Raw genomic sequence first — 27,842 nt, forward strand, 5'->3', positions numbered from 1 at the left:
TAAGGCATTCTTGTAATTAGTTTTTAATGATCTAGCAACGCCTGCCTCAAAAACGACAAGCTTCTCCTACAATAAACCTTTGTCGAGTTACAAATAGAGGCTTTGCACCATCACGTGCCAGCGCCCATAATACAGCTTGGACTGCCTGTGGTTAGATGGCTGAACAATAAAAACCCCATGCTCTTGGGAATTTTATTCTTTCTCATGTAAAACGATTTTATTGTTCCTGCCATCTAACATGGCTGACGTCACGTGATGGTGCAAAGCCTCGCCCTCTATTACCGCTGTGTTCCTTGATTACAGACTCACTTACTCAGGGTAAACCTCGTATCAGTGTTTAAATATTCACAAATACCAACGGTAAAGTAAAGAATGCACATCTTCAACAATACAAACGCTTTGAAATTCCACAGGCTTTCACTGGAACACATGAATATTCTGCACAAAATCGAGGTCAATCCTGAGCAACAGAGAACTTGAACCTGGAGTATTTTTTTTAAGTGTACCGTTGTATTGAGTAACACAAATGGCTAATTCTCTATTTTTCTATTTCGTTAGATCCATAGCATGACCGTGGGTCATGAGTCACCAGGCCCAGACAAGGGAGTCTTTATTGAGGAGCTCGAAATATCAGCTCCTGCAGAGAAACCTGTCATCTTTCCGTGTCGATGCTGGTTGTCTGAAGACGTCGATGATGGTGAGGTCGAGAGGACACTGCGACCAGGAGAGACACTGACTTTCCCTTATGAAAGTAAGTTGATGTTACTCAATGCACAACTTCAACATGTTGCGCCTCAAAAACCACACTGCGTTTCCCTAAGGGACGGACCATTAGTTTTTTGAGGGGGGGAGGTGTTGGGCAATTTATTTTGTGCAGGAATTTTTTTGGACATAATTTGGAATTTTTTTCTGGCACTTTTCTTATGCACGATTTTTTTTCCACTTTTTTAAGCTGTGCTCGAATTTTTTTTTTTCAAAAACAAATCTAATGGTCCGTCCCTAATTATCACATACTCCTGGAAGTGACCACCCGTACCTGTTGAAACCGACCGTTCTAAGTGACTTTCTGACCTGTGTAAATTGACCACTTTCTTATGTGACCCCCTAAAGCGACCTTTTCTGGTAGTAACTACCTTTGTAAATCGACCGCATTCTCTAATCGATCTTCCTCTTTTAGCAACTAACTCTGTATGTAAGTCGCCACATTCTATTACCGATATTTTGGAATAGTCCCATTTCTCATTCGGTAAATACCACTGTGTTTTATGACTACAGACTCATTTGTACAGGCTTAGCCTTGCTTAAGAGCAAATATTTGCAAAAGTCAACTGTAATGTAAAGAAAGTGCAAGTTGAACAATACCAATGTTTTGAAATCCCACGGACTTTGAATGGTACCTGTGAATAGCTTGCCTATAAACGAGGCTAAGACTGTACAAATGAGTCTGTGGTCTTCAAAAACAGCGGTATGCAAAGAATGCGAAACTGGTATACAGAGGCTTTGCACCACTTACCAGCGCCCATAATACAACTTGGGCTGCCTGTGTAAGTCCTCTATTTATAATTATAATAATAATAATAATAATAATGTTATTTATATAGCGCATTTTCCAATATGCCCAAATGCGTTCTCATGGGACTTACAAAAAATAAAATAAAATAAAAAATAATATATACTACTTAACAACTATATCTATTTACAATTCTAAATTACTAATATCTAAAAAGAAACTAATGATCTAAAACTAATATCTAAAAACTAATATTGATACTCTAGACTATGTATAAAAAGGATGCTTAAAACACTATGAGAATACCTAATACCTAAATGCTAAATATGAAAGGGCTACAAATTAAAGGCATCCTTAAACACCGTTTTCTGTTGGCAAGCACCCGTACACATCGACCGCTTCTTCTTATTACCCTTTTCACCTGTATAAATCGACCGCCGCTTACTTCTAGTGCCTTTTTCAGTCGACCGTTTTCTATTAGCGACTACCTGTGCAAAGCGGTCAGTTCTTAGAAAGTGGTGGAATGTAATAGGTTATGCTTCCTATTTACCCAGATACATCGTTTTTACTGATTTAAAACTGGTCTAATTTTTTTTTTTTTTTTTTTTTTTTTTTTCATTAGTTACATTCACTCTTGGTGACGTTATCGACCCCCATAGCAAGCTGTACATGATGGTGTACGGCACGAAAGGAGATTCGGGAAAACTCTATCTTTCTCCTTCTGACGGAAGTGAGTTTGTCAAGGGACGAACCTACAAAGTCATCGCAGATCTACGAGACATAGGAGATGTAAGTTGATGGACAAAATAGCTAAGTCAAATGCCGTAACTTTGATCAGCCCAGAGGTTGTTTCAGTTATCGATAAAATTTAAGGTTTTTTTGTCTAATTTTACTTTAACATTTAAATGACAGATTGATGAGATTCGTCTCGGCCAGGAAGGTGGCAAAGGTCTTTTTGTTGAGGAAATAGAAATCAAAGCTCCAAACTCAGAACCAGTGGTTTTCCCGTGTCGCTGCTGGCTTGATGACAGCATTGGTGATGGAAAAACGAACCGAGTGTTGAGACCCGGACAAAGCGTGACCACGCCCTATGAAAGTAAGTACTCCTCCGAAAATCCTTATCGATGTGCGCGCCAAAGTTGTTTAGAGCGTTTGAGTTGTATCGTATTTCCGGACACAACTGCTCAAAAAACCCCGTTAAAATCAAGTCAGAAATGTTCTCAATTATTTAATCTCTACCTGAAACTAGAACTTTGGACAATAAATCATGTCGTGAAGAAAAAGTAAAAGAAAAAGTCTTTATAGAACTGCTTTTCGTTTCAGAGCCGAAAGTCGTTTTCCATACCAGTGACGTCACACTTAGTGACGGCACACTTAAAAGCTCTATCGAAAAAAAAAAAGTCCAAAATACCTGGATATTTTTACGCTTTTCAAGTAATGGTTCAAACACTAAAACTTGAAGACTATCTCCTTCTCAAAGTTAGTCAAAAAAGCTGAGCCTCGCTTTTCCGACGCACCTCTCGGCGTTGAATATTGCACGAAACACTCAAGTGTTACTATATTACTCCTTAAACTCGAAAGATGGACATGGCGGCCATTTTGGTGGTATAGACCAACAGATAACTCAAAGTTAGAGTATTCGGTTGTCGTTTTTTGTTTTAGAGAGAATAAGAGAAAAATATCAAATGCCCTTGGCAGGATTCGAACCCACGTCTTCGGTATTCCAGTCCGATGTGTTAACCACTACACTACAAGGACCAACCACGCTGGTAACGCAGCCAGAATATGAAATGTAGGGTAATCGTGAGGATCCCAGAGCGATATTTTTTCTCTATAGATAAATTGAACACCGTAAATATGTACGCAAAGATTAGACATAGTATAGTAGTATTGTATAGTAGTATTGTTTTAGATTTTTTCTCATTGGCGTACTCAATGCTTGCAGGATTTACCATTCCAGCATCACAGTGAATCTCAGCTGATTGCCTATTTTGGCAATCATTTCTTTCGTCTACAGTCCTTCTTTAGTTGAATACACTTTTCACACAGTCTTCTGTGATCTTGGCGAGTAAATTCACCCCCTTGTCGTTTTGGGGGGAGTGTAGATCTCAGTTTGAATGGTAAACAATTGGACTCGGTTCCCTTGGCATAACACTTGTTGCATAGCTGATAAAACCCTTGCCAACTTGAAATGCTGGTCCATCCCTTCTTGCATTTTGTACAGTAAAAGTTTCCCACGCATGGCTGTTGTCCAGTGTATTCAGAGAAAGTAACTAGCAGTGCTCCTTCGTTCGCCTCCACGTACTTAATGTTCTTCTTTTTAAGATATTCCTTTACTTTTGGCCTTATTTTTTGCTGGCCTTTAGTTGCTGAATGATGTCCTGCCCCGTCTATTATCTCCAGCCAATCTTCACCATCTCTTTTTGCCTTCTCGTGATCAAAAGTTCTTATTCTTTCATCTAGTTTACGGATAGCTTCGTCCCTTTTTTGTCGCTGTTTTTCGATTATCTCTTGCACCTGCGCCTCGGTTTTATTTTCCCTGAGAAGCTTTGCTCGTAGCTCTCTTAGTCTCTCAGCATTTGCGACACGTTGTCCATGAAGATCAATCTCACTTTGAGGGCGACCATAGTTGTAAAATTTAAAAATGAAATCGGACGCTTTCTCATTATTTTCATTCATTAACCTCCCGCACTCGAGTTTCACGACCCTAAACTCTTTGGCTTCTCTGCTATTTTCATCAAGAATTGCTTGTTGTTCTTCCTCTTGCCATTTTTCTCTCTGATCGCCCATCTCATTCGCTTGACTCCTACAATGTTCACTCCCAACCAGAAGCGACAAAAGCTCCAAGACTTTCAAAGCTGCAGCCTCTGGAAAATTACTGAGGTCAAACAACACAAGTCTTACGTAATCTCGGGTTATCATGTCGTTAGATAGTTTGCAATCCGGGTATTCTTTCTCTAAGACGCGGTTAATGTTTTTGATATTTGCCTTGTCAGCACCAACAAGTTCTCTTCTTGAGACGCCCTTGCACAGAATGTTCCTATGATGCTCGTAGAATTCAATGTAATTGTCTTGTTTGAAAGAAATTGTACGAACTTTATCTCCAGAAGTTCCACAGGCATAAGATTCTTCGAAATCTAACTCCACATTTTGTCCCTCCACTGGTAAAATAGCAAGCCTCATTTTAGAGTTCTTCAACATTTCCCCAGCTATTTCTAAAAAGAACCATCTTTTTCCAGCTTTTAATGGTGTAAACCCGAGCTCACAAGAATCAAATTCACAACGACGGACTCTTAAAGAAGTTTTTTTCCTTCTGTTGTTCCCGTCCGAGCTCGACCAGCCAGGAAGCTCATCATGAAGATAGACAAGGCGAACATTTTCTGGGAAATTACCTCTTTCTTCAAAGGCAATCGGATTTCCAAAAATATCAATTAGCTTTAGCTGAAATGTTATGACTTTGCCAGATTTATGGATCGTTTTTTGTAGAGTTTCAATGTCATTCTGAGGGATGTAACAGTTAGAATGAGACACAGGCGGAGTGATGATTTCCATTGAGATACACTTTACTACTTCACGGTTGTCTTGTGAGACAATCAAGTCAAATGATGTTTTACCAGTTTTATCACCACGTACTGTGACAACGTAGCTTGCACTCTCTGGGTAATGTGTGACAAACAGCAACGTGACAAACGAGCCTTTGGAATGCACCTTAAAACTTACATCACTTCCAGTAAGCTGATTTCCAAATTCGTCTTTGACAGTCACCTTGATTTTAGCTGTACGACTTCGATAAATGCTCAACGAAGAGGGTTCCCGGTTGAGGATTTGTACTTCATGTGGAGGACCAGGCTGGACGGTTAACTTGATGGAAGAGTTCTTTATGTCTTCCCCAAGTACGTTCAACGAGAACAACCTCTTTCCTGTTACTAGAGGCGTGAATTTCACGACACAAGCGTTGCTATTTGACTCTACAGGACACACCTTTAAAGAATCTTCTTCCTTCTTGCTTTTCTTTGTTGAAGTTGAAGTGGAAATCACGTGTGGAGAGAGGAAACACGTTGATGCCCTAACCTTACAACAGATAAGACGAAGCCTTTCAAGAAATCCTTTGCTTTCCTCACAGGATATTTTATTACCAAAAATATCGTGGAGCATTAATGCGAGTTCCATGGCTTCTCCAACCTTCAGAATGCTATTCTGTCTTTTATCAACTTTGAGAACATACGAGTTTGACCCAGATACAGGCGGAGTGATGACTTCCAATGAGATACACTTTACTACTTCACGGTTGTGTCGTGAGACAATCAAGTCAAATGATGTTTTACCAGTTTTATCACCACGTACTATGACAACGTAGCCTCCTTTCTCTGGGTCATATGTGAACGACAGCAACGTGACAAACGAACCTTTGGAAAGCACCTTAAAACTTACATCACTTCCAGTATGTTGATTTCCAAATTCGTCTTTGACAGTCACCCAGATTTTAGCTGTACGACTTCGATAAACGCTCAACGAAGAGGGTTCCTGACTGAGGATGTCTACTTCATGTGGAGGACCAGGTTGGACGGTTAACTTGATGGAAGAGTTCTTTATTTCTTTACCATCTACGTTCAATGACAACAACCTCTTTCCTGTTATTAGGGGCGTGAATTTCACGACACAGGCGTTGCTATCTGACTCTGCAGTACACACCTTTAAAGAATCTTCTTCCTTCTTGGTTTCCTTTGTTGGAGTTGAAGTGGAAAACACGTGTGGAGAATGGAAACCAGTTGATGTCATAACATCACAACAAACAAGACGAATTCCATCGAAAAAACCTTTGCTTTCCTCACAGGATATTTGATTTCCAAAAATGTCGTAGAGGAATAATTCACTTGTTATCACTTTTCCAGCCTTCAGACTTTTTTCCTGGCTCGTGTTTACCTCTATGGTGTGAACTACATATGAATTTGTTGGCGATACAGGAGGAAGAAGGACTTCAAAATCATTTACCTCGAGCTTCATATCAGTATTTGACAATAATAGATCAAAAGAAAATCTTCCAACTTCATTACACAGAAGCGTGACAAGATAGTTTCCAAACTCAATATCAGGAGTAGTCGAAATTAGCGTCACGTATTTTGAGCTGTCTGAGGATATCTTGAATTCATCGTCTAAGATCGTTGGGTTTCCAAATTTGTCTTTGGCTTTTAACCAAATTTCTGTTTGACAGCCGCGATAAACGCTGCTGCCTAGGTACATTTCTCTTTGACTTCTGGTTGACCCTATTTTGAATAGCTCTAGAGAATGCAACTGCGCTGGTCTCACTTCAAAATCAACAGGCGTGATGTTATTCAGCTTAAAATTGTACTTTTTTTCAAGAAACCTGGGAGTTATACAATATCTGCCGCATGTAGTGGCGCGAACGAACACACCTATCTCCAATGCTTCTCTGCCATGTTGAATTTTATCACCAAAACTTATGTCAACACCAGGGACTTCCTCAATAATAAGACGAGGAAATTTAACTTCTCTCTGATGTTTCCCTAGTTTCCGATCCGCGTGAAGGTATATCGTTATGGTGCAAATCTGTGTTGTTTGTCCTGCAATGACATCTTTACTTGTGTTGTCGGCTTTGTCCATTATGACGTGAAATACCGGTTTTGTCAGAGATCGCCATACTTTTCTGATCATTGTTGTCATTTTGAAGAATATATTGAATCCTCTGCTCTCTAAGCTGTTCCGTCTTGTCGTAGCTTATTGTTTCTAGATGATTCTTGGAAAAATGTTATTTTCATTCTGCAACACGTTATACCTGCAGAACTAATGACGTAAAGCATTGGAAAATCAACTAGTTTTGTGTCGGGTATTTTATGAAAGAGTGTACACTTTGGTTGATAAATAAATCGCTTTTTATACAGTCAATGTCATTAACGTTGTCCACCGAAAAATGAGATATACACATTTACACATTTAGTCATTTAGACGTTTAGACTAAAAGAAATATCACGTGTTTTCTCGAAGGTTCTGGCATAAAACAAATGCTGAAATACCATTCTCCATCTTAAATCATCACTAAATGGTCGGGGCATTCTGGATTTTCGATTCACGAGTTGAATTTTACATTTAAAGTGTTAGACATTTAGACTAAAAGAAATATCACGTGTTTTCTCGAAGGTTCTGGCATAAAACAAATGCTGAAATACCATTCTCCATCTTAAATCCTCACTAAATGGTCGGGGCATTCTGGATTTTCGATTCACGAGTTGAATTTTACATTTAAAGTGTTAGACATTTAGACTAAAAGAAATATCACGTGTTTTCTCGAAGGTTCTGGCATAAAACAAATGCTGAAATACCATTCTCCATCTTAAATCCTCACTAAATGGTCGGGGCATTCTGGATTTTCGATTCACGAGTTGAATTTTACATTTAAAGTGTTAGACATTTAGACTAAAAGAAATATCACGTGTTTTCTCGAAGGTTCTGGCATAAAACAAATGCTGAAATACCATTCTCCATCTTAAATCATCACTAAATGGTCGGGGCATTCTGGATTTTCGATTCACGAGTTGAATTTTACATTTAAAGTGTTAGACATTTAGACTAAAAGAAATATCACGTGTTTTCTCGAAGGTTCTGGCATAAAACAAATGCTGAAATACCATTCTCCATCTTAAATCCTCACTAAATGGTCGGGGCATTCTGGATTTTCGATTCACGAGTTGAATTTTACATTTAAAGTGTTAGACATTTAGACTAAAAGAATATCACGTGTTTCCTCGAACGTTCTGGCATAAAACAAATGCTGAAATACCATTCTCCATCTTAAATCCTCACTAAATGGTCGGGGCATTCTGGATTTTCGATTCACGAGTTGAATTTTACATTTAAAGTTCAGGCTGACGCACACGAAGCATAGAATACATAATAAAAAACCCGTGATATTTCTTTTAGTCTAAATGTGTAAATGCCTAAATGTGTAAATGTGTAAATGTCTTTTTTCGGTGGACAACGTTAATGACATTGACTGTATGAGATTTTTGTACAATTTTATATTTTATCTTCCTGTGCACAAAATACCTATCTTTTGTGTCCTGTTTTTCGCTAGAGCCGACTTTAAGCACAATCGGAGCCTTTTTAACGTAGATAGTAAGGAATAAATACGGAAATGGCTTTAGTCATGTGAATTGCACTGGCGTATATTTAAATATATATATATATATATTATTAAATAAATATTAAAGATATAGATTTAGGTAGAAGTTCCTTACCTCCTTCGCTCAAGTACAGTAAATACTACATCACTGTTAAAGTTCTTGCTTCGTTGAAATCGAATTTTAAAAAATGCCAAGATATTCTGTGTGGTTGCGTTTGAATTGGTTTGGAGAAACAAAGAGCTCCGATTTCAAACCAGAGGTCGGTATTTTGTAATATTAGATTGATATGTTATCTGGCTCGCATTTTGCACGTTCAGACAGGGGACTACAGTTGTCAAACATCGGTAGTATCGATGGCCAGTGAATAAAATATAAGATCGATTTTTGTCGATAATGGTTTTAAAATTTCGCGTTTTTCCTTTGCTTTATAAACCAGGTGATCTCGGGGAACACGCGCAAAGTATTGTTGTAGTCGATGATTGGCTGGTTTTTTACCTGGAAGGGCAATGTTTTGCCTTCTAGAGGGCAGTTTCCGAGAATAGCACAAAGCCAGATGTTTTTTATGTAAATTCTTGGAATTTACTGATCTTTGTTTTATTACTCGGGCTTTCAAAGAAATGCCCAAGGTATAAATTGGGCTTTATTTGCGTTCTGTCACAAATCGCAGTGCGCGTGCGTAGTATAAGCCACGTAAGCACATGGTCGAGCAATGGCGGATTTTTGCAAGGTTTTGTTGCTCAGTAAGACTCCATATACAATGGAGTCCAACGTGCTCAAAATACATACAAACGCATACATTTTTCGCGGTAGACCCACGATGTCGAGCGTTTTCGGAACGTGTCGTTCCGCGAAATTTACGAGAGATCAAATTACGAGCGAACGCTTGAGAGTAAGCCTTTTATCGTGAATCATGCTATATCAAATGAGCTATCTATCGATAATCATGCTATACCAAAACAGTTATCTCATGTAAACCTACGTAGACGTGATCGTGAACCCAGCAGAATTCTAGAACGAACTCTGAAATGTCTGAGAAACAAAAAGCAGAAAGCTGAAGGTTAGAAAACTTACAAAAAATGAATGTAAGCTGAATACTAAGAGAATAAGCTTAAATAAAGTCATACAACATGAAAAGAAGCTTTTGTATAATTGCTCTAACAGGGTTTATGAAGGGATAATGAAGTTAAAATATAGAGCAAGTCGGTATTTATCATTGTTTGCTTGTAATAGTTTGATGTGTCTATACAAGACTAAGACCCATATGTCAAATTATTGTAAATTTAAACTGAGTACAGACATAGAGAAGTGCCCTGGTCCTGCTCCAATGTACATTGACCCTAGCAAAACAATAACAATACCTTATAGCCAAGGTGATGAACTGGTATTTAGACAAAATTCAGGACAGCAATGTGTTGCAATGAGTTTGAGCTCTTTGATTTACAATAACAAGCAAGGAGTTAATTCTACAAGTGATCTCATGTTAGTTAGGGATATTGGAAATCAGTTGTATTCAAGTTTATCTCAATTAGCCAGACAGTCCTTTTTAATGCACTCAGAACTACCACCAATGCTAAATGTGTTTGACACTGACTATTAACTTCAATACAGTGAAAGCTACACAGGTGCTATACATCAAGAGGCTGCCTTAGAAGGATATTAGTACTGTACTTCTTTGCATAGAGCCTTTGAATCACTTATAGCTAAAAACTACACCAATTTTGTGTCAACAATAGGAAGTACTACAGTTGCTATCTATTGTAATGGTAATGTGGGGTTCAAAATATTTGATTTTCATGCAAGAGATTTATATGGGAGAAGTCATGTCAAGGTACATGTGTGCTGCTTGAAGTATTGTCTGGTAAAAAAATCCTGATTGCCTTCCCTCAACATTTTTAGCTCGCGTGATTTACAAGGACAAATATCTTTTCGAAAGTCTAACAGACTTTGCACCATCTAAAAGGATGACATTGTTCACGAAGAATTCTTTCGATTTTCTGCTATGAAGCCCGAGTTCACGCAGATATGCGTCTAGTTTTATTATGTCATGTGGCGTCGTGCGCAAAACTCTTCAAAAATAATTAAAATTTCCATAAGATATTCAGTTTAATTTTACTGAGTGAAGTAAATATTTCCTAATCTTTAAAAAGGATTAAAATTTGCATGATATTTTTTTTATTCATGAAGTTTGGTGAAACAAAATCCAAAATCTTTAAAATCCAATGGAGAACAATACAGCTGGGATACCTGTGGTATAATAGAATCTACCACAGAAAGCCCACGCTTTTTTTAGTCTTTATTTATAAAGAATGTTTGAGCGATGATACTCTGTCTTGTTTCGAGGGTTTTCATCAGGGTTCTCTTGTTTTCTCCTTCTGCAAAACCTATTCAGCTTTAATCAGCCCAGAGATTATTTCACGGTTTGATCTGTGAGTCTACCGTGGCCTGACTTAGATCAGGCCAAACAAAAACATAAGTGAGTTCGCTGTTGCATGAGAAAAACAATTGCAGTTGGTAGACCGTTTTATAATAATAATAATTATAATAATAATAATAATAATTATAATTTTTTTTATTTTTTTATTTTTTTACTGATACAACAATGGAAATGAGCTTACTGGGAACCCTGTGGTGCATTTGGGAATGGAAAAAATATTAGGGTCGGCAAAAATCAGCAAGAAAATTAGGGTCGGTCGCGCAACAGGGTGTAAAGTTCATGCTTGGTTTAATTCAATTTTTATATCATTTTAGTAAACTTCACCCTTGGTGAAGTGGATCCAGATGCACAGTTATACATGGTGATGTATGGCACTGAAGGGGACTCAGGAAAAATCTACCTGACACCATCTGATGGCAGCAAGTTTGTCAAGGGACGGACGTACAAGGTCTTGGTCAATGTTCCAGACATTGGAGACGTAAGTTTTTTTTTTATGTTTAGAGGATTTGTTGTAATTCCTTGGACTCTAACTCTAAATTTGTTACCATGAGAGTCTATGGCTAGTGTCAAACGTCGAACTTCACATGAGCCGAACTTTACATGAGCCGAACCTAATGACATCAAAGAGACCGCCTTGTTATCATTGTTTCAATAGCCGTTATTGCAGTTGATCCCTCAATGATAAATTCTTTTGTTTTAAAGTGCACATGAACCCTTCGACAATACTTTCAGTACTGATTCTACATAAAGTAAATAGTTGAATGGTAAAATATTTTTTTGATTTGAGTGATGCGTTTCTAAGTTATGAAGGTTTATACTTCCAATATGCTAATGAGTGTGACGTCTATTAAGGCTTAATCAAATATACAAAATCGAACTGGTTCATAGATACAGTATTTAAGAAGCATCATTATTTTACTCATGGTTTACATGAAAGCTATTTACAATTTTTATTTTCAAAATGGCCAGCATTTAGTATTATTAGTTACAACAAAAACACTCAAATACCTTACCTGACGTCATCATCATTAACATATTGGAAGTATAAACCTTAATAACTTAAAGACGCATCACTCAAATCAAGAAATATTTTACCAATCAACTATTTACTTTATGCAGAACCAGTACTGAATGTATTGTCAAAGGGTTCATGTGCACTTTAAGAATCATACAAGTGAGGCTATCGGACCCATACAATGCTTGTTGTCTCATTTGCATCTCATTTGCATTTGCATGCATCCATAATAACTGCTATTTGATTCAGATCATGTTAAGTTCAACGTTTGGCCTGAGCCTTGCCCAACTTGGTATAAACCAAAAAAGTTACCTTAAATGAGATTTATTTTCTGTTGCCTCGACAGGTCGAGAAGATCCGCCTTGGCCAGGAAGGATCCGATAAGCCTCTGTTCGTAGAAGAGGTCGAAGTCAGCGCACCAGGGAAGAAACCAGTCCTGTTTCCATGCCGATGTTGGCTCGACGGCGAGACTTCAAGGGATCTTTCTCCTAACGAAACAGTGACGCCTGTGGAAGACAGTAAGATTCATAGTCGTTAAATTAAGGAATGGGAAGTAACGAGTTTCAATAAGTACTGTGAGTTCTTTAAAGGTTCTCAGAAGCAAAAATAATGCCTGAATGGTGTGGGATAGGAATTGGAAATCAAGGGTTCCAAAGAAGATCACCATGATTACGACCATTTTTTTAAACTTTTCTTTAGCTATCCTCTACAACGCGACCTTTGAGACAGGCGACGTACCTTTCGCTGGTACAGACGCTACAGTCTTCCTACAGATGTTTGGTGATAAAGGAAACACAGACAAGATAGAATTCCCTCAGGAAGACAACAAGTCTACGCGATTCGAAAAAGGAAGAATTGATAAATTTGCTGTCGAGACGCTTGATATTGGGGATGTAAGTTGTGGTTTTGGTCTTAATTTGAAGTATAGAATTGTAATAAAAGCTTGTACTTTAGTTCAAATTTTTACAAGCGGGCCATTTTGGATTGTTTGTGAATTTGAAAAAATGGCTGCGCACATCACGCTCACGCAGTATGACATCCATTGTACCAATCTCATCACGCGAAATCACTTCTCATCAAATCACATTGGAAGGCACGGCACGGTGCTGCCTTTAGGAGCAGTTTCCGTATGACTTTGAAAAGCTCACGGTATGAACACGGTCGTGACACGGCAAGGGATACTCCAGACCATACACGTTGCTCGAGAATTCACTCTCCATCCAATCAAATACACGGCATAAACACGGCGCGGACACGGTCACGCTAAGGTCACGGAACTACCAGACCCATCACATTTCGCGATAAAAAAATCAGCCAATTAAAATTCTAGAAACATCACGGTCACGGCGCGGCACGCTTAGAGCACTAACCTTTTCTTAGTCATGCGAAAACTGCAAAAACTGACTCAGTCATGATATCAATTCTTTCAGCTGACCAAGGTTCGCGTTGGCCACGATAATAAGGGTCAAAGCCCTGAGTGGTTCCTTAAACAACTGACCATAGATGTGCCTTCTAAAGACAAACGCTATATCTTCCCGTATAACAACTGGATTGCTGGAGACGACGTGGACCTAGAGCCTAGTAAGTGATCATGCATAATCTGTGAATAAAGATTATCACTCTATAAATGATTTTCGTATGAGTGGGAAACGCATGGCTCTGACTTATAACATGCTTTCCGTGCGGTATGCAGTATCATGGCTTTCCATTGTTTTCATGTCATTCATCCAATCACAACGCGTAGTTGTGACAGTTACGGCAAGATGCGGTACGGCTACAGAACTGCTAATTTGTCATATCGTTTCCCACTTTGTAAGTTCATTTTTCGTGCGGTAAATCCTTCGAAATTTGGCGTTGATTGGTTTTGTTATTACGCGGGGATTCTCAGAACACGAGAGAAGCGTTAGGAGAAGCACGACGTGGGGTGTATAGCCGAGCAAACTCGGCTCATTCCCACTCGCACAATTTTTTGTCAGGAAATCCATACACAGCAAATTTCCGTGAACAGTAGGACATTATCATTGAACAACTTGCGGCTTGGGTATTTTATTCGGGATAAAATGCCGTGATCGTTTGATGTACAAAGTCAAATTGTCGCTAACCAAAGAATTTTCTTTTTTTGCAGTTGATGAGAAATCAAAATCAGATTTGTACACAAGTAAGTTTTAGTTTGTCTCGACAATAATAGGGTGTACTACACAGATCACCTTTGGGTCCACTTAGTAATTGCAGTTTTATCAATACTATTCCCTGAAATCTCCTGTAACTGACACTTTGATATTACTGAAAATCATATGGTTTACCACACAGATCACTATTGGGTCCACTATTAATTTCATTTTACTAATAGACCAAATCTACCTGTTTCTGTACTGATATACAATCTCAAGATTATCGTAGTACGTAATTGTGCCCCCATCATATTCCTTAATGATCTCGTTTCGTTTCTAGTTCTTTTGAGACTCGGGGATGTCTTGGATCCTCATGCTCCAGTGCTTATTCAGCTCCTTGGCGAGAATGGTGAAAGCGGCCAAATCCAAGTCAAACCAGGAGTAAGACCAGAAGACAAGTTTGAAAAGGGCAAAGTTTACAAGTTGATTGCCCGTGTTGCTGATATCGGAAAGGTGAGAGTACACACGAGAAATGTACAACAGTTGTACGCGATGTGTTGACGTTAAAACAGATTTTAAGATTTTTGTGTTATTAAGTTATGAAAGCTTATACTTCCATTATGTACTGACTGTGACGTCACCCCAAGCTTTGACTTAACACTAGCAATTATGAGACATCAAATTTACAATAAACATTGTGGAAACCTTGAGTATAATGATAATGCTTTTTAAATACTGTTTGTGTGACGAACCAGTTAAAATTGGTCTATTTAATGAAGCCTGGGGTGACGTCACAGTCAGTAACATATTGGAAGTATAAACCTTCATTATTTAAACAAGCAACATTCAATTGAAGAAACATCTCACCATTCAACTATTCACATCATTTACAATCAATAGGTTGCTATCAATAGACGTCACTTCCGGTAATAGCTGCGTTTTTAATGGCTTGTAGAATCTTGGAGGTTGTTTTGATTTCTTGTTTTCTGGTTTCATGTCGTAGAAATAGTCAAATACAATACTTTTAGGACTTTTTTGACATGTTTTGACTTAACATCCACCAGTTGCCCCTCAGTCAACCGCTCGTTTGCCCCCCAGTCAACTCCAAAAAAGTCACGTGATTGATAGTAAGCAATACTGTAAGTATTGTATCAGGGGTTAAGGTGCACTTTAAGATATGACCACGGATTATGTATACTATTCTCATGATATCAGATAAAAGATGTCGTCGTTACTCAAGATGAGACAATACCAAGTGAAGGACTCTTTGTTGAAGAAGTCGAAGTCACGTCGTCCCGTGGTGATCATATGGTTTTCCCAGTACAATGTTGGACATCACCTGATAAAGTGCGACTGGAAGAAGGTAGTAACTTCATTAAGACCTTATAGCCTTTAAGGATAGACCAATAGATAATTGAGGGGGTTGAAGAAATTTATGTTGCACGATATTTATTAAACAAATAAACTTGTAGTTTTTTAAAATTCTTTTCGCATTTATTATATTTTATTCATTTATTCATTTCTTCATTTATTCATTTCTTCATTTATTCATTTATTCATTTATTCATTTAGGCAGGGAGGCGGTTTATTCAATCAGGTATGCAGGATTCATTTATCATGTATCATTTATCAGTTATCATTTATTCATTTATTCATTTATTCATTTATTCATTTATTACATTTATTCATTATTCATTTATTCATTTATTCATTTATTCATTTATTCATTTATTCATTTATTCATTTATTCATTTATTCATTTATTCATTTATTCATTTATTCATTTATGCTAGATATTTTATACGACGTTACATTCAAGACGGGTGTCTTACCCGAGTCTGGTACAGACGCCAACGTGTTCTTCCAGATATTCGGCGACGATGGAACCACAGAAGAAATTCAGCTTCAGGAAGACAAATCGCTTAAACTATTCGAGACTGGCGGAAAGGATAAGTTCAAAGTTGAAACCAAAGACGTTGGCAAAGTAAGTTTATTCTATGCTTATTCTTTGCTTTTATGTTCAGCAAAATGTATCTCATCCACACAGTGAAGATAGACTTTGAAGGAGCGAAACCCAAAAGTAAAGTTATTTATATTTCCGGTTGACGTCGCCGTCGATTTTGCAAATCTGCTCTAACAGACCCCTTGCATGACACGTCGAAGCAGCTCAATTTGAAGGACAAAAACAAAAGAATTACAATCTCCTAAAAATAGTCCCTTTCCCAGTTCCCTGATAGAGACCTTTTTAACTCCTTGAACGTTTATTCACATGTCTCTTTCATTGCAAACTCACCGTTCGTCTCGTTTCGATGCAAAGGCACGGTTACCTTTCAAGATGGCACAGGGAACTGTGAAGGGAACTATTGGAAACCTATTGTTAAGTCCTCCAAATTGAGCTGCATTCCAACGTGCACGTGCTGCAAGGGATCTATATCTCCTCTTTCAGCGCCTTTATCTTTCACATATTTCATTCTCTTGCTCTTTTTACCTTCTTAAATACTAGACTTGTAGTTGTTTAACTAAATCGTGTGATTACCTTTGAATATCAGATAAACCGTCTTCGAGTGGGTCACGACAACACAGGGGTAAGTCCTGAATGGTACCTCCAGAAGGTCAACATTGATGTCCCTGATAAAGACGAACATTATCAGTTCAACATTAACCAATGGATAGGTGGCAGGAACCCTGTGGTAGAGGTTGCCGCTGGTAAGTAACAATATGGTCCCTTGCTATTTGAAGTACTTTAACTTTATTATATATAAATATAAATTATGGAGAAGCACGGGTGGCGTGCGCATGCGCTGCTACTACGCCGCCTCTCACCAATTCGACCTTACCGGCCCTCGGTGTCGTATGTGAGTAGAGTTGTTTGTTGGTTCTTTATCAACTTCTAAATTCTAATTTGATCCATATCGGCTTCCTTATATTAATTGGGTTGCAAATCCTTTTAGGTATTGCCGAGTGGTAAATGCATTAGTTAGGTATTTGAATTTGTCATGAAATTGAATATTTTTGTTTTCTGTGTCGCAGAACCAGATCGCTCAGACAAAGTTCAAGGTAAGCCTGTTTTTCAGTTGGTAAATCAAATGAACGACACAGACCTTTTTAGTTTGTATTGTTTTCCCATAGACCACATATCATTCCCTTGAGTATCATTTCTTTGTTGAACGGTTGCAGATGAGAAGACACATGAATATACATACAGCTCAAACGAAAAATATTCTCAAAAGAAATAATACAGAAGAGAATGAAAGAATTTTTGACTTTTCTTTTACCAGATTTGGATTACCGAGTTACAGTCAAGACTGGAGACGACCCTCTTGCTGGAACAGATGCCAACGTGTTCCTACAAATGTTTGGTGAAGAAGGACAAACCAGCAAGTTCCTGCTGCGTGAAGAAGGAGACAAGAGTAGATTCGATAGAGGACGAACAGATGAGTTTGCCATCAGAACAAAGGACATTGGACAGGTGGGACTTGTTCTACCTATGATACGCGTGTTTATGATGCCCGTTTATTGTGATGATGTTGATGAATGATAAACCTGTTTGTATGATGACGGTGATGTTGATTATGATGATTGTTTTGATGATGATGGTGATGATGAGTGATGATGATGATGAAGAGGATGATAATGATGGTGGTGGTGGTGGTGATTGCATATGATGATGATGGTAGTGATGATAATGGTCATGATGATGATGACGGTGATGTTGATTATGATGATGGTTTTGATGGTGATGGTGATGATACCTGAAGATAAGATGGTAACGATAATGATGGTCATGGTGATGTTGACTGTGATGGTGATGATGATGATGATGAGGGATGATAGACATGATTTTGATGGTGATGATACCTTAAGTTAAGATCGCAATCATAATAATGGTGATGATGACGGTGATGGTGATGATGAGTGATGATGATGATGAAGATGATGAAGAAGATGATAATGATGGTGGTGATGATACCTAATGATAAGATGGTAATGATAATGGTCATGGTGATAATGGATAATGGTAATTATGGGGATAGTAGCGATGTTAATGATGATGATAATCACGTCGAGAATAATGATATACACATTGTCTAATCTAACAAATAATTCTGGTATGTCAATGCAGTTGGAAAGCATTCGCGTCAGTCGTGATAACACCGGCACCCGATCTGGTTGGCAACTGGAGAAAGTCAGGATTGACATCCCAGAAAAAGACGAGCATTACATATTCTACTGTAACAAGTGGTTGACAGACGCGTCTCCTGATCTTGACTTTACAGCTGGTATGTACCGGCACCTACCACAGGGATCCCGCATAATCATTACCATCTCCACTTCCTAAAAGCAGTCTTATTAATGTTATGGCTTCACAGCTTCTGGTTACACACACTCCACAGGGATCCCGCATAGCCATTACGCTCTCCACTCCCGTCCTTTACCCCTAAAAGCATTCTTATTAGTTACACACCCTCCACAGGGATCCCGCTTCGTCATTACCCAGTCACGTCCCTCCCCATAAAAGTGGACTGTACGATAACCCGTAGTTTACAGGACAGTCACAGTACCAGTATCATTTATGTAAAAAAAATTATTATTATATCCATACAGTTAAGGTAAAGCCAAGAGACCAAGATGGGATGTATACAGGTAAGAAGACTCAGATGGCGTTACACGCAATCACGATTTCTTACACATCGCACGTGCGTGACATGTAACGTTTCTCTTTTTTCCCTTTGAATTAATAGTTGTGTGTAAGGTCGGAAAAGTGATCGACCCTGAAGTCACGCATTCTCATACACCGCACAATATCTTTGAGCGTGACATTAAACTTTTCTCTTTTTCCCCCTGTGAATTCATAGTCGTATGTAAGGTTGGAGAAGTGATTGACCCTGGAGTGAGTCCATACTTCAAGATATTTGGCGAAGACGACGAGACAGGAAAGATAATGTTGCGTGACGGTTACCCTACGCAACACACGTTCAAGAAGGGTAACACTTACAAGATTTCACTCAAAAATCCTGACGTGGGCCCGGTAAGATTTTTGCTAAACAATAATTAATGGATAAATAATGGCATTGTGTGCTTGGAATGAATGTACTGAACGGTACGGTGCGTGAATGGCTGCAGATGGGGAACCACTCTTTGAGTATGATGTACTAAAACGATGGTGATGATGATTTCATAGTATTACTGATAATGATGACGACTGATGATGGTGATGATGAGATGATGATAGTGATGGTGATGATGATGGTGATGATGATATCATGATATTACTGATGATGGTGATGATGATATCATGATATTACACCTTTTGCTATTCATTAACAGAAAATGTACATTCATTTGTGCCAATAGTTGTATCAATAACGTGTAATGTACTTTCATCAACACTACAAGTAACATCACTTAGCGCGGATCAACTTTCAATAACGATAATTGAATATGCGTGTACATTCATGGGCATCAATGGACAATCAATAGCACGTTTGTACATTCATATGCGCGGATTGTATTTTCTTGTGCGCGAAATTCAACTTCAATAACACGAATTGACAAACAATTGCATTTATGGACAATCATTTACCCAAAAGTGAAAATTCATTAGTGCTATTAGCATAATCATTGACAATCTATAACGCGTTTGGACATCATGAGGGTCAACGTTATATTCTATAGCATGGTTCAACAAACATTTGCATGATTCGAATGAACAATAAGAGAAATAAAACAATCATTAGCGATTTAAAAAAAAAAATTTAGCATTCAATTTCTTCGCCATTTATACATCGTGGCAAATACGTTTGCATATATCTGAACCACGGATCAGCGATAGTGATGGTTGCCACATTTCTCTGGAACCCTTCCATTAGTAACTGCTTTCTGTAGTGACCTGTAGTGAGCAATCCCTTGTCGTCTTGCCTCAGCCCGATAGTTCGTATGTTGTTGGATCTCTGGACGGCTGATGTCGGCTTTGATTGCTGCTTTAAGTGAGCTAATTGCTATTCTCCTACGGCAGCCGCTATTATGGAGGCAGTTTCCTGAGTTTTTTATATGTTTTAAATTGATTTAAAAAAATCGCTAATGATTGTTTTATTTCTTTTATTGTTCATTCAAATCATGCAAATGTTTGTCGAATCACGCTATAGAATATAACGTTGACCCTCATGATTGTCCAAACGCGTTATAGATTGTCAATGATTATGCTAATAGCACTAATGAATTTTCACTTTTGGGTAAATGATTGTCCATAAATGCAATTGTTTGTCAATTCGTGTTATTGAAGTTGAATTTCGCGCACAAGAAAATACAATCCGCGCATATGAATGTACAAACGCGCTATTGATTGTCCATTGATGCCCATGAATGTACACGCATATTCAATTATCGTTATTGAAAGTTGATCCGCGCTAATGATGTTACTTGTAGTGTTGATGAAAGTACATTACACGTTATTGATACAACTATTGGCACAAATGAATGTACATTTTCTGTTAATGAATAGCAAAAGGTGTACTGATGATGGTGATGATGATGATGATATCTTAATATTACTGATGATGTCTAATGATAGTGATGATGATATGGTGATACTGATGATGATATCATAGTATTGATGCTATTGACGGTGATGATGATGATGAAGTTTGGTGATGATAACTTGCCATGTTAAACTAACGAGCTATATTTTTCTAGATCACAAAACTTCGCCTCGGTGACAACGGAGGAGCAAGAGGTCGCACCATCTTCATCGAAGAAGTCACCGTCATCGACAAATACGGAGAAGAGGTTGTGTTCCCCTGCAAGTGCTGGCTTGGTACCGATGAAGATGGGAACCCTTTGGTACGAGAGCTGATACCAGGAGAGCCATACCCTGAAGACCTTGAAGGTTGGTGTGAACCAGGGGCCAATTAGTTAAATTTTGGTGCTGAAAGAAAGCTTTTGGGTGACGCGTGCAACCCCCCTCCCAAGCACATTCACGTGAATCGCCCCTCCCTCTGCTCGACTCAAAAATCCAAAATCCAAAACCTTTACCTCTTAATCTCAGTTTTGTACATATTCAAGCAATGTCATTGGACGTTTTACGCTGTAACTCATTTTGATTGGTTGAGAGCGGAACCCATTCGAGCATCCCAGTACCGGAGGTATACCAGTCCTAGTAAATCTATTTTATCACATGATATTTGTTATTTCTAGATATTTTCTATCATTTGACTATCATGACTGCTGATGTGCCCGACGCCGGTACTGATGCCACAGTCTACTTCCGTCTGTATGGAGACAAGGGAGAGACTTCAGACATCGTCTTGGAGGACGAGAGACGAACCTTCAAGAAGTTTGAAAGAGGACGAGCAGACAAGTTTGTGGTTGAAACTGCTGATGTTGGAAAGGTATTAGTCTCCCTGTTGTAAAGCTCATTTTTACCCTTTCCTCTCATTTTCCATCTTTTCCCTTTACTTCATTTCCTCATTCCTTCCTGCACATCTTCTCCCTTTCGCTGCATCCCAAAAACTCCATTTTTGTACCTCAGGAATGGCACATGCCCGGCGCCATCTTGAAAGGTAGCCTTGCCTTTGCATCGAAGCGAGACGAAAGGTAAGCTTGCCATGATAGAGACATGTGAATTATTGTCCAAAGTGTTAAAAAAAGGTCTTTATCACTGCATGCACACCATTTTTCTTGCTTCGATGCAAAGGTACGGCTTCCTTTCAATATGGCACGGAACTGTGAATTCTCAGGAGATTGAAATTCTTTTGTTTTGTCCTCCAAATTGAGCTGCTTTGAAGTCTCATGCAAGGGGTCTTTTAGAGTAGATTGTCAAATCGACGTAGACGGGGACTATTGAAATTTGTTCGCGTCACAAGGATATAACTTTATATGCATTTTCGTTACAGCTGAATAAAATGGTGATCGGACACGATAATCGAGGAGAGGACCCTTCGTGGCGGCTCGAGGAAGTACACGTAGATATCCCGTCCCGTAACGAACATTACGTGTTTAGATGTGGCAAGTGGCTTAAGATTAACAACAGCAAAGATGAGACAGAAACTGTGTTGTATCCAGGTAAGGCTTCCTCGTAAATAACTAGGAGAATAAACCTTTTACTTTAGGCGTAGTGCTGTACCTTTTCAAACCACGTGTCATTCTCTTGAGTATTATTTCTTTTACATAGACCCTTTTACTTAGGGCGTAGTGCTTTACCTTTTCAGACCACGTGTCATTCTCTTGAGTATTATTTCTTTTACATAGACCCTTTTGCTTTGGGCGTAATGCTTTACCTTTTTCAGACCACGTGTCATTCCCTTGAGTATTATTTCTTTTCTAGACCCTTTTATTTTGGGCGTAATGTTTTCCTATTTCAGACCACGTGTGATTCTCTAGATTATCAATTCTTTGTTCAACGGTTGCACATGAGAAGACACATGAATATGGATGCAACTCAAATAAAGAGTCTTATTTTCTAGGGAATGACACGTGGTCTGAAATGAAAAAAATTACGCCCGAGCTAAAGAGGTCTGTCACATGTATGGATAGCGTCAGGAAGAATCTTCGAAAACTTAGTTAATTTAATCAAATGTTTTGAGTATAAATATTTTGTATTGATTATTTTATATACAGACCCTGGCAAGGTTCTTGTGGAGGAGAAGATTGATGGAGTGATTGAAGAGACAATGGTACAAGGAGCTGCACCAGGAGGTTTTGATTTTGAAGGAGGTATGTAAACACGGTTTTACAATGAACTGGGTGGATAAATAAATGGGTGGATGAATGAATGGGTGGGTGGATTAATGAATGGGTTCGGGGTGGATTAATGAATGGGTGGATGATAGAATGGGTGGATTAATGAATGGGTGGATGTATGAATGAATGGGTGGATTAATGAATGGGTGGGTGGATTAATGAATGGGTGGATGTATGAATGCGTGGATGAATAGGTGGGTGGGTGGATTAATGAATGGGTGGATGGATGAATGAATGGGTAGATTAATGAATGGGTGGGTGGATTGATGAATGGGTGCGGGGTGGATTAATGAATGGGTGGATGAATGAATGAATGGGTGGATTAATGAATGGGTGGATGGATGAATGGGTGGATTGATGAATGGGTGGATGAATAAATGGGTGGGTGAATTGATGAATGAATGAGTTGATGAATGGATGGGTTGATGAATGAATGGGCGAATAAATAATAAAGTAGAGAAATAACAACAAAGATGAAGAAAATGAGAAAAAAAGAAATTTTTTAGAGGTATAAATTTTTCGTTAACGTAATTTACACATTTAATAATTTACCAAGCACAAACTGAAAAAAAAAACAAGAAATATTTTCATAGAGATTTATTAATACACCGTTTCATTTCTGTATTATCAATCCCTAAAATAATAATATAATTTACCAAGCACTAACTGAAAAAAAAAAAAAGAAATATTTCCATAGAGATTCATTGATACACCGTTTCATTTCTGTATTATCAATCCCTAAAATCCTTTAATAACTTAATACGACTTTGTGTTTTAGACACAGATTATTTGGTAGAGTTCAAGACTTCAAACGAGCCAAATTCTGGCACAGACTCTAATGTTTACTTCAAGCTACTGGGTGAAGGTGGAGAAACGGATACTGTGCAGCTAGGAGATAACAGTGATGGTAGTCACTTCCAGCCTGGACAGACAGACAAGTTCAACACACGTGGAAGAAATGTTGGCAAAGTAAGTGAAAGAAAGCTAGAGAGGCTTCGAAAAACTGTGCAACCGTGTTCCACGCAAAGCTCCATTTTACCATTATATAGCAAAAATGTAACAGTTGAAGTGAAATTTTTTTTTTTTTTTTTTGATTTTTTTTTGTAAATCAACAGCTGGAGTATTTTCGTGTGGGACATGATAACCGTGGTCCTTCTGATCCTAACTGGTTGATAGATGAAGTCGTGGTTTACGTGCCGGATAGGAGTGAAAGATACGTGTTTAAGAACAATAAATGGATCGGTGAAAACCGCGATAACCCTATCGATATACCTCTAGGTAAGAACACGATACTACACACAGACAGACAGACAGATAGATAGATGGACAGACAAACAGATGGACAGACAGACAGATGGACAGACAGACAGATGGACAGACGGACAGACTGTTGATATGAATGACCACAATGATTTGTGACTAATTCATTCATGTTTTTATTTTAGAATCGTGGGGCTACTGTCAAGTAGGTACGTAAACCATTACTAATGTTAATCTATGTGGCAACTGATATTTGACTATCCAGGTGTACTAATTTTGGTCTGTCTGTCCACTTTTAGTGGGCCACGAACCAGACATACCGGATTTACTGGACTACATGCAGTCTAGTGACGTCACCAAAGCTACGCATGCGGCGTTCTATCTTCAGCATTTGTGTTATAATGACGAGAACGTGAAGAATAAAGTCAGGTATGACAGTTTGTTGTTATGATAGTAATGATGACTGTGATGATGATGTTGATGATGATGGTGATGATGATGGTGACTGATAACTGATGATGATGATGAAGATGAATATATTGGGGATGTTGATAATGATGATGACGATGATATTGATAATGCTGTTGATGAAGGTGATGATTGTGATGATGGCTGATTGCTGATGATGATGATAATTGTGATGATTATTAGTATTATAATTATTACGATAGTGCGATGATGACTGATGATGATGATCATGATAATGCTATTGATGAATGATGATGTTGACTATACTGATGACGTTGATAATAATGACGATTATTAATTAGCACGTCTGATTTTCCAGGAATCTTGGTGGTATACCAATCATCGTCCGTTGTTTGGAGCACTCAAATGAGAATATGCGTTTTGCTGCTGCAGGTGTCCTAAGAAATCTATCATACGGTGCCAACAGCGAGGAGAATAAGGTGATGATGAACGATTACAAACATGTTTTCCTCGTCCCTCGCCTTCATAAATTGCCTGAGGCGGAGAGGAAGGCACTGTTTGTGTAAGAACACAGCACATGTGATAGAGGCTTCAGTGCAATTCTCTAGGGATCTTACTCAATAATATTTGGTTTTCTTCCCAACAGCTTGCCATCGCTGACTGCGGAGGAATCGAGGCTTTGATTCAAATGCTTCAAAGAACGAGCAAGTCAGAGCACCGCTCCGTTTGTCTTGTGGTTTTACGCAATCTTTCCGTTCTTGAGGTAATTTATTTATCCTTAACTATTGCAACAGTACAAATGCATTGAGGGCTACGTACTGACCGACCGGCATTGTTTGATACAACTCTTTGATGGGCTGCATCCAAAGCATCCACAGGCAACTCAAACTCGATTTTTGTGTCAGTAACACCAGCTCTCGATGCATGAGCCTTATCATTCTTACTGCACACGTTTAACGAAAATTGCTTGTGTCGGGACGGTGTCAGTATATTACAATAAAATTATGTTGGTAAAACTAAGTTGCTTTATTCTGGACTTTTTGGAAAATTTTCGAAGCTTCCAAAAATGTTTAAAATCGATTTAATATTAATCACATACATTAACTGTAATATACTGACGCAGAAACCAAGTTTGATTCCTTGTGGAAAATCTGATCACTCTGGATTTTTGTCCATTATAGAGGCTTTGTTGGCACCCATAAAACAGCTTTGACTGCCTGTGGTTAGATGGCAGAACAATTATATCCCTTTATTGAAATTTTTTCTTATGTAAAACGATTGTATTGTTTCTGCCATCTAACATGGCTGCCGTCACGTGATCGTGCAAAACCTCTATATCCTTGACTGTATTGACCTTGACTCTATACCTTAACTTCTCTTATTTAATCGTTTATGTTGATATTATTGGCAGGTTCTTCGTCTTCGTATCCTGAGGATCTGTCTTCACATCCTCGTAATCGTCATCATCAAGACCTTCTCGAAATGGGACAAGACAGTAGCACAACGCGATCCCCCGAAAACTGATGAACAATGGTCTGAGCTATTGGAGCATGCGACAAGAATCGTGCGCAACCTGTCATCTGCTGGCGCAGAAGCGCGTCAAGACTTGCGCAGTGAAGAGCACCTCATTGACTGCCTGGTTTGGATTATAAGAGTTGGAGTCAGGAATAAGCGATACGATGACAAGGTACGTATACCATTTACCCAAACCACAGGGTGCCCAATATGGATGAAAATAAAGGGCGAAAAAATCAAATTAGAAAAGTACCCTTAATTGACTTTGTTGAGGGATTTGAGTCCAAGATAAAATCTTCCAAAACAAAAGCTTTTTAAAACTCAAGAATAATTGTAGTACAATATCTTTACACGCTCGCCTTTGTTTTGTATATAATTCACCTTCCAGTCGATCACGGTGTTTCAAAACGCAATGAAATTGGTTATGAAAGTAGTTTCTAATCAAGAGTTTCCACAAAAAAAATCGTCGTAACTTAATGGTTTTGTTTTTTCATGATTACAGTGCGTGGAGAATAGCGTGTGTACGCTACGTAACCTCTCCTATCGTTTGGAGAGTGAGCTCGACCGAGACCTCTATGACGACGCTGAAGTCCAACTCGACAAAGCAACCGTCAAAGAACAGCAATCCCAGGGATGCTTTGCGGGCTGTGGAGGACGCAAGAAGAAAAAGAAGAAGCAAAATACACCTATGAACGAAGAAATCCGCAGGGGACCCCCCACGGGACCTGCATTGATCTATCAACCCACTACCGTACGCCAATATTATGGTCTTCTAAGAAACGCAAAAAATCCTGAAACTCTTGAAGGTTCGGCTGGTGCCATCCATAACTTGACTGCGTGCTCGTGGAAGGTAGGTCAAGGAACAGATTAGCCTACGCGTTTCGATGGTCTGCGGTTTTACCTGTGTTCCTTGGCGGTCTGCGGTGTTTGGTGTGTTGCTTCGCGGTTCTTTGGTGTTGCGCAACAACCGCAGACCGCCAATTAAAGCAGGCTATAAACGGAAATGCATTAATAAGGGTCATGACAAGAGTCGCGACCTTTCGTTTTACAAACTTCAATTCGATTTATATCCACCCAGTTTCGCCATACATTTGCGTGCTTGGGCTTTTTATAGAATTCACGCTATCGCGCAGTAAAAGGAAAGTTTTTTTTCGGTCCCCCCCCCCCCCCCCCCCCCCCCCCCTTCCCCTGCAAAAACTTCAGTTTCTAAATTCAACCTCTAAATTCTAATTCTAATGGTTTGTTAGACTGTGTATTACCCTTGCAAAATAGGTAGGATTTATTACTAATTCTTTATTTATATGAGAATATAATATAAACTATATATTTGTACTGTGGTTATAATGTATCTAATTGAGCTAACCTGTGCAGTATATCAAGCAACTTATGCAGCTGCTAATTATAAGACTGGAAAAAAAAAATTCTGAGATTACCTTCCAGCTGGTACACTGAGAATATATATCTGTTGCTTCGTAGTGGGCCATTAAGATCAGAGGTGACACAAGACGTGAGCTCGCAATCCCAAACATCATCGCTCTACTAAAGGTAGACTACGATCCAGTAATACGAGCTGCTGCCATCGCGTTAAGGAATCTGTCTGTTGATCCTGAAAACAAGAGAATTATAGGTAAGCAGTTTTTTCCCTTACCGAAATAGGACGTCTATCACTTCAGAAGGAGATAGGTGCTCG

The 27,842-nt window shown here is 38.7% G+C and overlaps 2 protein-coding genes and 1 non-coding gene across 6 annotated transcripts in view; 1 reads left to right on the forward strand and 2 right to left on the reverse strand.

Moving 5' to 3' along the window:
• Positions 1 to 27,842, forward strand: part of LOC116308302 (lipoxygenase homology domain-containing protein 1) — a 48,056-nt gene that overhangs the window by 17,017 nt on the left and 3,197 nt on the right. For all 4 annotated transcript variants that reach the window (XM_089029768.1, XM_089029767.1, XM_089029769.1 and 1 more), the window contains 30 exons: positions 559 to 751; positions 2,133 to 2,299; positions 2,423 to 2,606; positions 11,398 to 11,561; positions 12,445 to 12,616; positions 12,798 to 12,991; positions 13,529 to 13,679; positions 14,224 to 14,256; positions 14,550 to 14,722; positions 15,425 to 15,572; positions 16,003 to 16,193; positions 16,759 to 16,915; positions 17,240 to 17,266; positions 17,488 to 17,678; positions 18,333 to 18,489; positions 18,815 to 18,853; positions 19,066 to 19,238; positions 20,903 to 21,095; positions 21,404 to 21,597; positions 22,102 to 22,270; positions 22,826 to 22,921; positions 23,727 to 23,917; positions 24,064 to 24,226; positions 24,394 to 24,417; positions 24,508 to 24,637; positions 24,996 to 25,116; positions 25,284 to 25,400; positions 26,049 to 26,324; positions 26,655 to 27,002; positions 27,629 to 27,779. In XM_089029768.1, the coding sequence (XP_088885894.1) occupies positions 559 to 751; positions 2,133 to 2,299; positions 2,423 to 2,606; positions 11,398 to 11,561; positions 12,445 to 12,616; positions 12,798 to 12,991; positions 13,529 to 13,679; positions 14,224 to 14,256; positions 14,550 to 14,722; positions 15,425 to 15,572; positions 16,003 to 16,193; positions 16,759 to 16,915; positions 17,240 to 17,266; positions 17,488 to 17,678; positions 18,333 to 18,489; positions 18,815 to 18,853; positions 19,066 to 19,238; positions 20,903 to 21,095; positions 21,404 to 21,597; positions 22,102 to 22,270; positions 22,826 to 22,921; positions 23,727 to 23,917; positions 24,064 to 24,226; positions 24,394 to 24,417; positions 24,508 to 24,637; positions 24,996 to 25,116; positions 25,284 to 25,400; positions 26,049 to 26,324; positions 26,655 to 27,002; positions 27,629 to 27,779 (4,687 nt within the window). The remainder of the gene's footprint in view (positions 1 to 558; positions 752 to 2,132; positions 2,300 to 2,422; positions 2,607 to 11,397; positions 11,562 to 12,444; positions 12,617 to 12,797; positions 12,992 to 13,528; positions 13,680 to 14,223; positions 14,257 to 14,549; positions 14,723 to 15,424; positions 15,573 to 16,002; positions 16,194 to 16,758; positions 16,916 to 17,239; positions 17,267 to 17,487; positions 17,679 to 18,332; positions 18,490 to 18,814; positions 18,854 to 19,065; positions 19,239 to 20,902; positions 21,096 to 21,403; positions 21,598 to 22,101; positions 22,271 to 22,825; positions 22,922 to 23,726; positions 23,918 to 24,063; positions 24,227 to 24,393; positions 24,418 to 24,507; positions 24,638 to 24,995; positions 25,117 to 25,283; positions 25,401 to 26,048; positions 26,325 to 26,654; positions 27,003 to 27,628; positions 27,780 to 27,842) is intronic.
• On the reverse strand, positions 8 to 9,028 carry LOC116308301 (uncharacterized). The gene is made up of 2 exons (XM_031718690.2): positions 8,764 to 9,028; positions 8 to 7,312 (listed from the first exon to the last, which is right to left on the reverse strand). Exon 2 carries the CDS (start codon positions 7,190 to 7,192, stop codon positions 3,509 to 3,511), a length of 3,684 nt encoding a protein of 1,227 aa, XP_031574550.2. The 5' UTR covers positions 7,193 to 7,312; positions 8,764 to 9,028; the 3' UTR covers positions 8 to 3,508.
• Positions 3,197 to 3,268, reverse strand: Trnas-gga (transfer RNA serine (anticodon GGA)). The gene has a single exon. It is a non-coding gene; the product is annotated as a tRNA-Ser (tRNA).

The sequence above is a fragment of the Actinia tenebrosa genome, unplaced genomic scaffold (assembly GCF_029948245.1).
Source record: "Actinia tenebrosa isolate PJP-AT-01 unplaced genomic scaffold, QUT_ActTen_1.0 PGA_scaffold14__42_contigs__length_11649687, whole genome shotgun sequence".
NCBI lineage: Eukaryota > Metazoa > Cnidaria > Anthozoa > Actiniaria > Actiniidae > Actinia > Actinia tenebrosa.

Bases quoted from the DNA above. Each gene is read 5' to 3' on its own strand.
- LOC116308301 (XM_031718690.2), bottom strand. From the start codon at position 7,192: ATGACAACAATGATCAGAAAAGTATGGCGATCTCTGACAAAACCGGTA.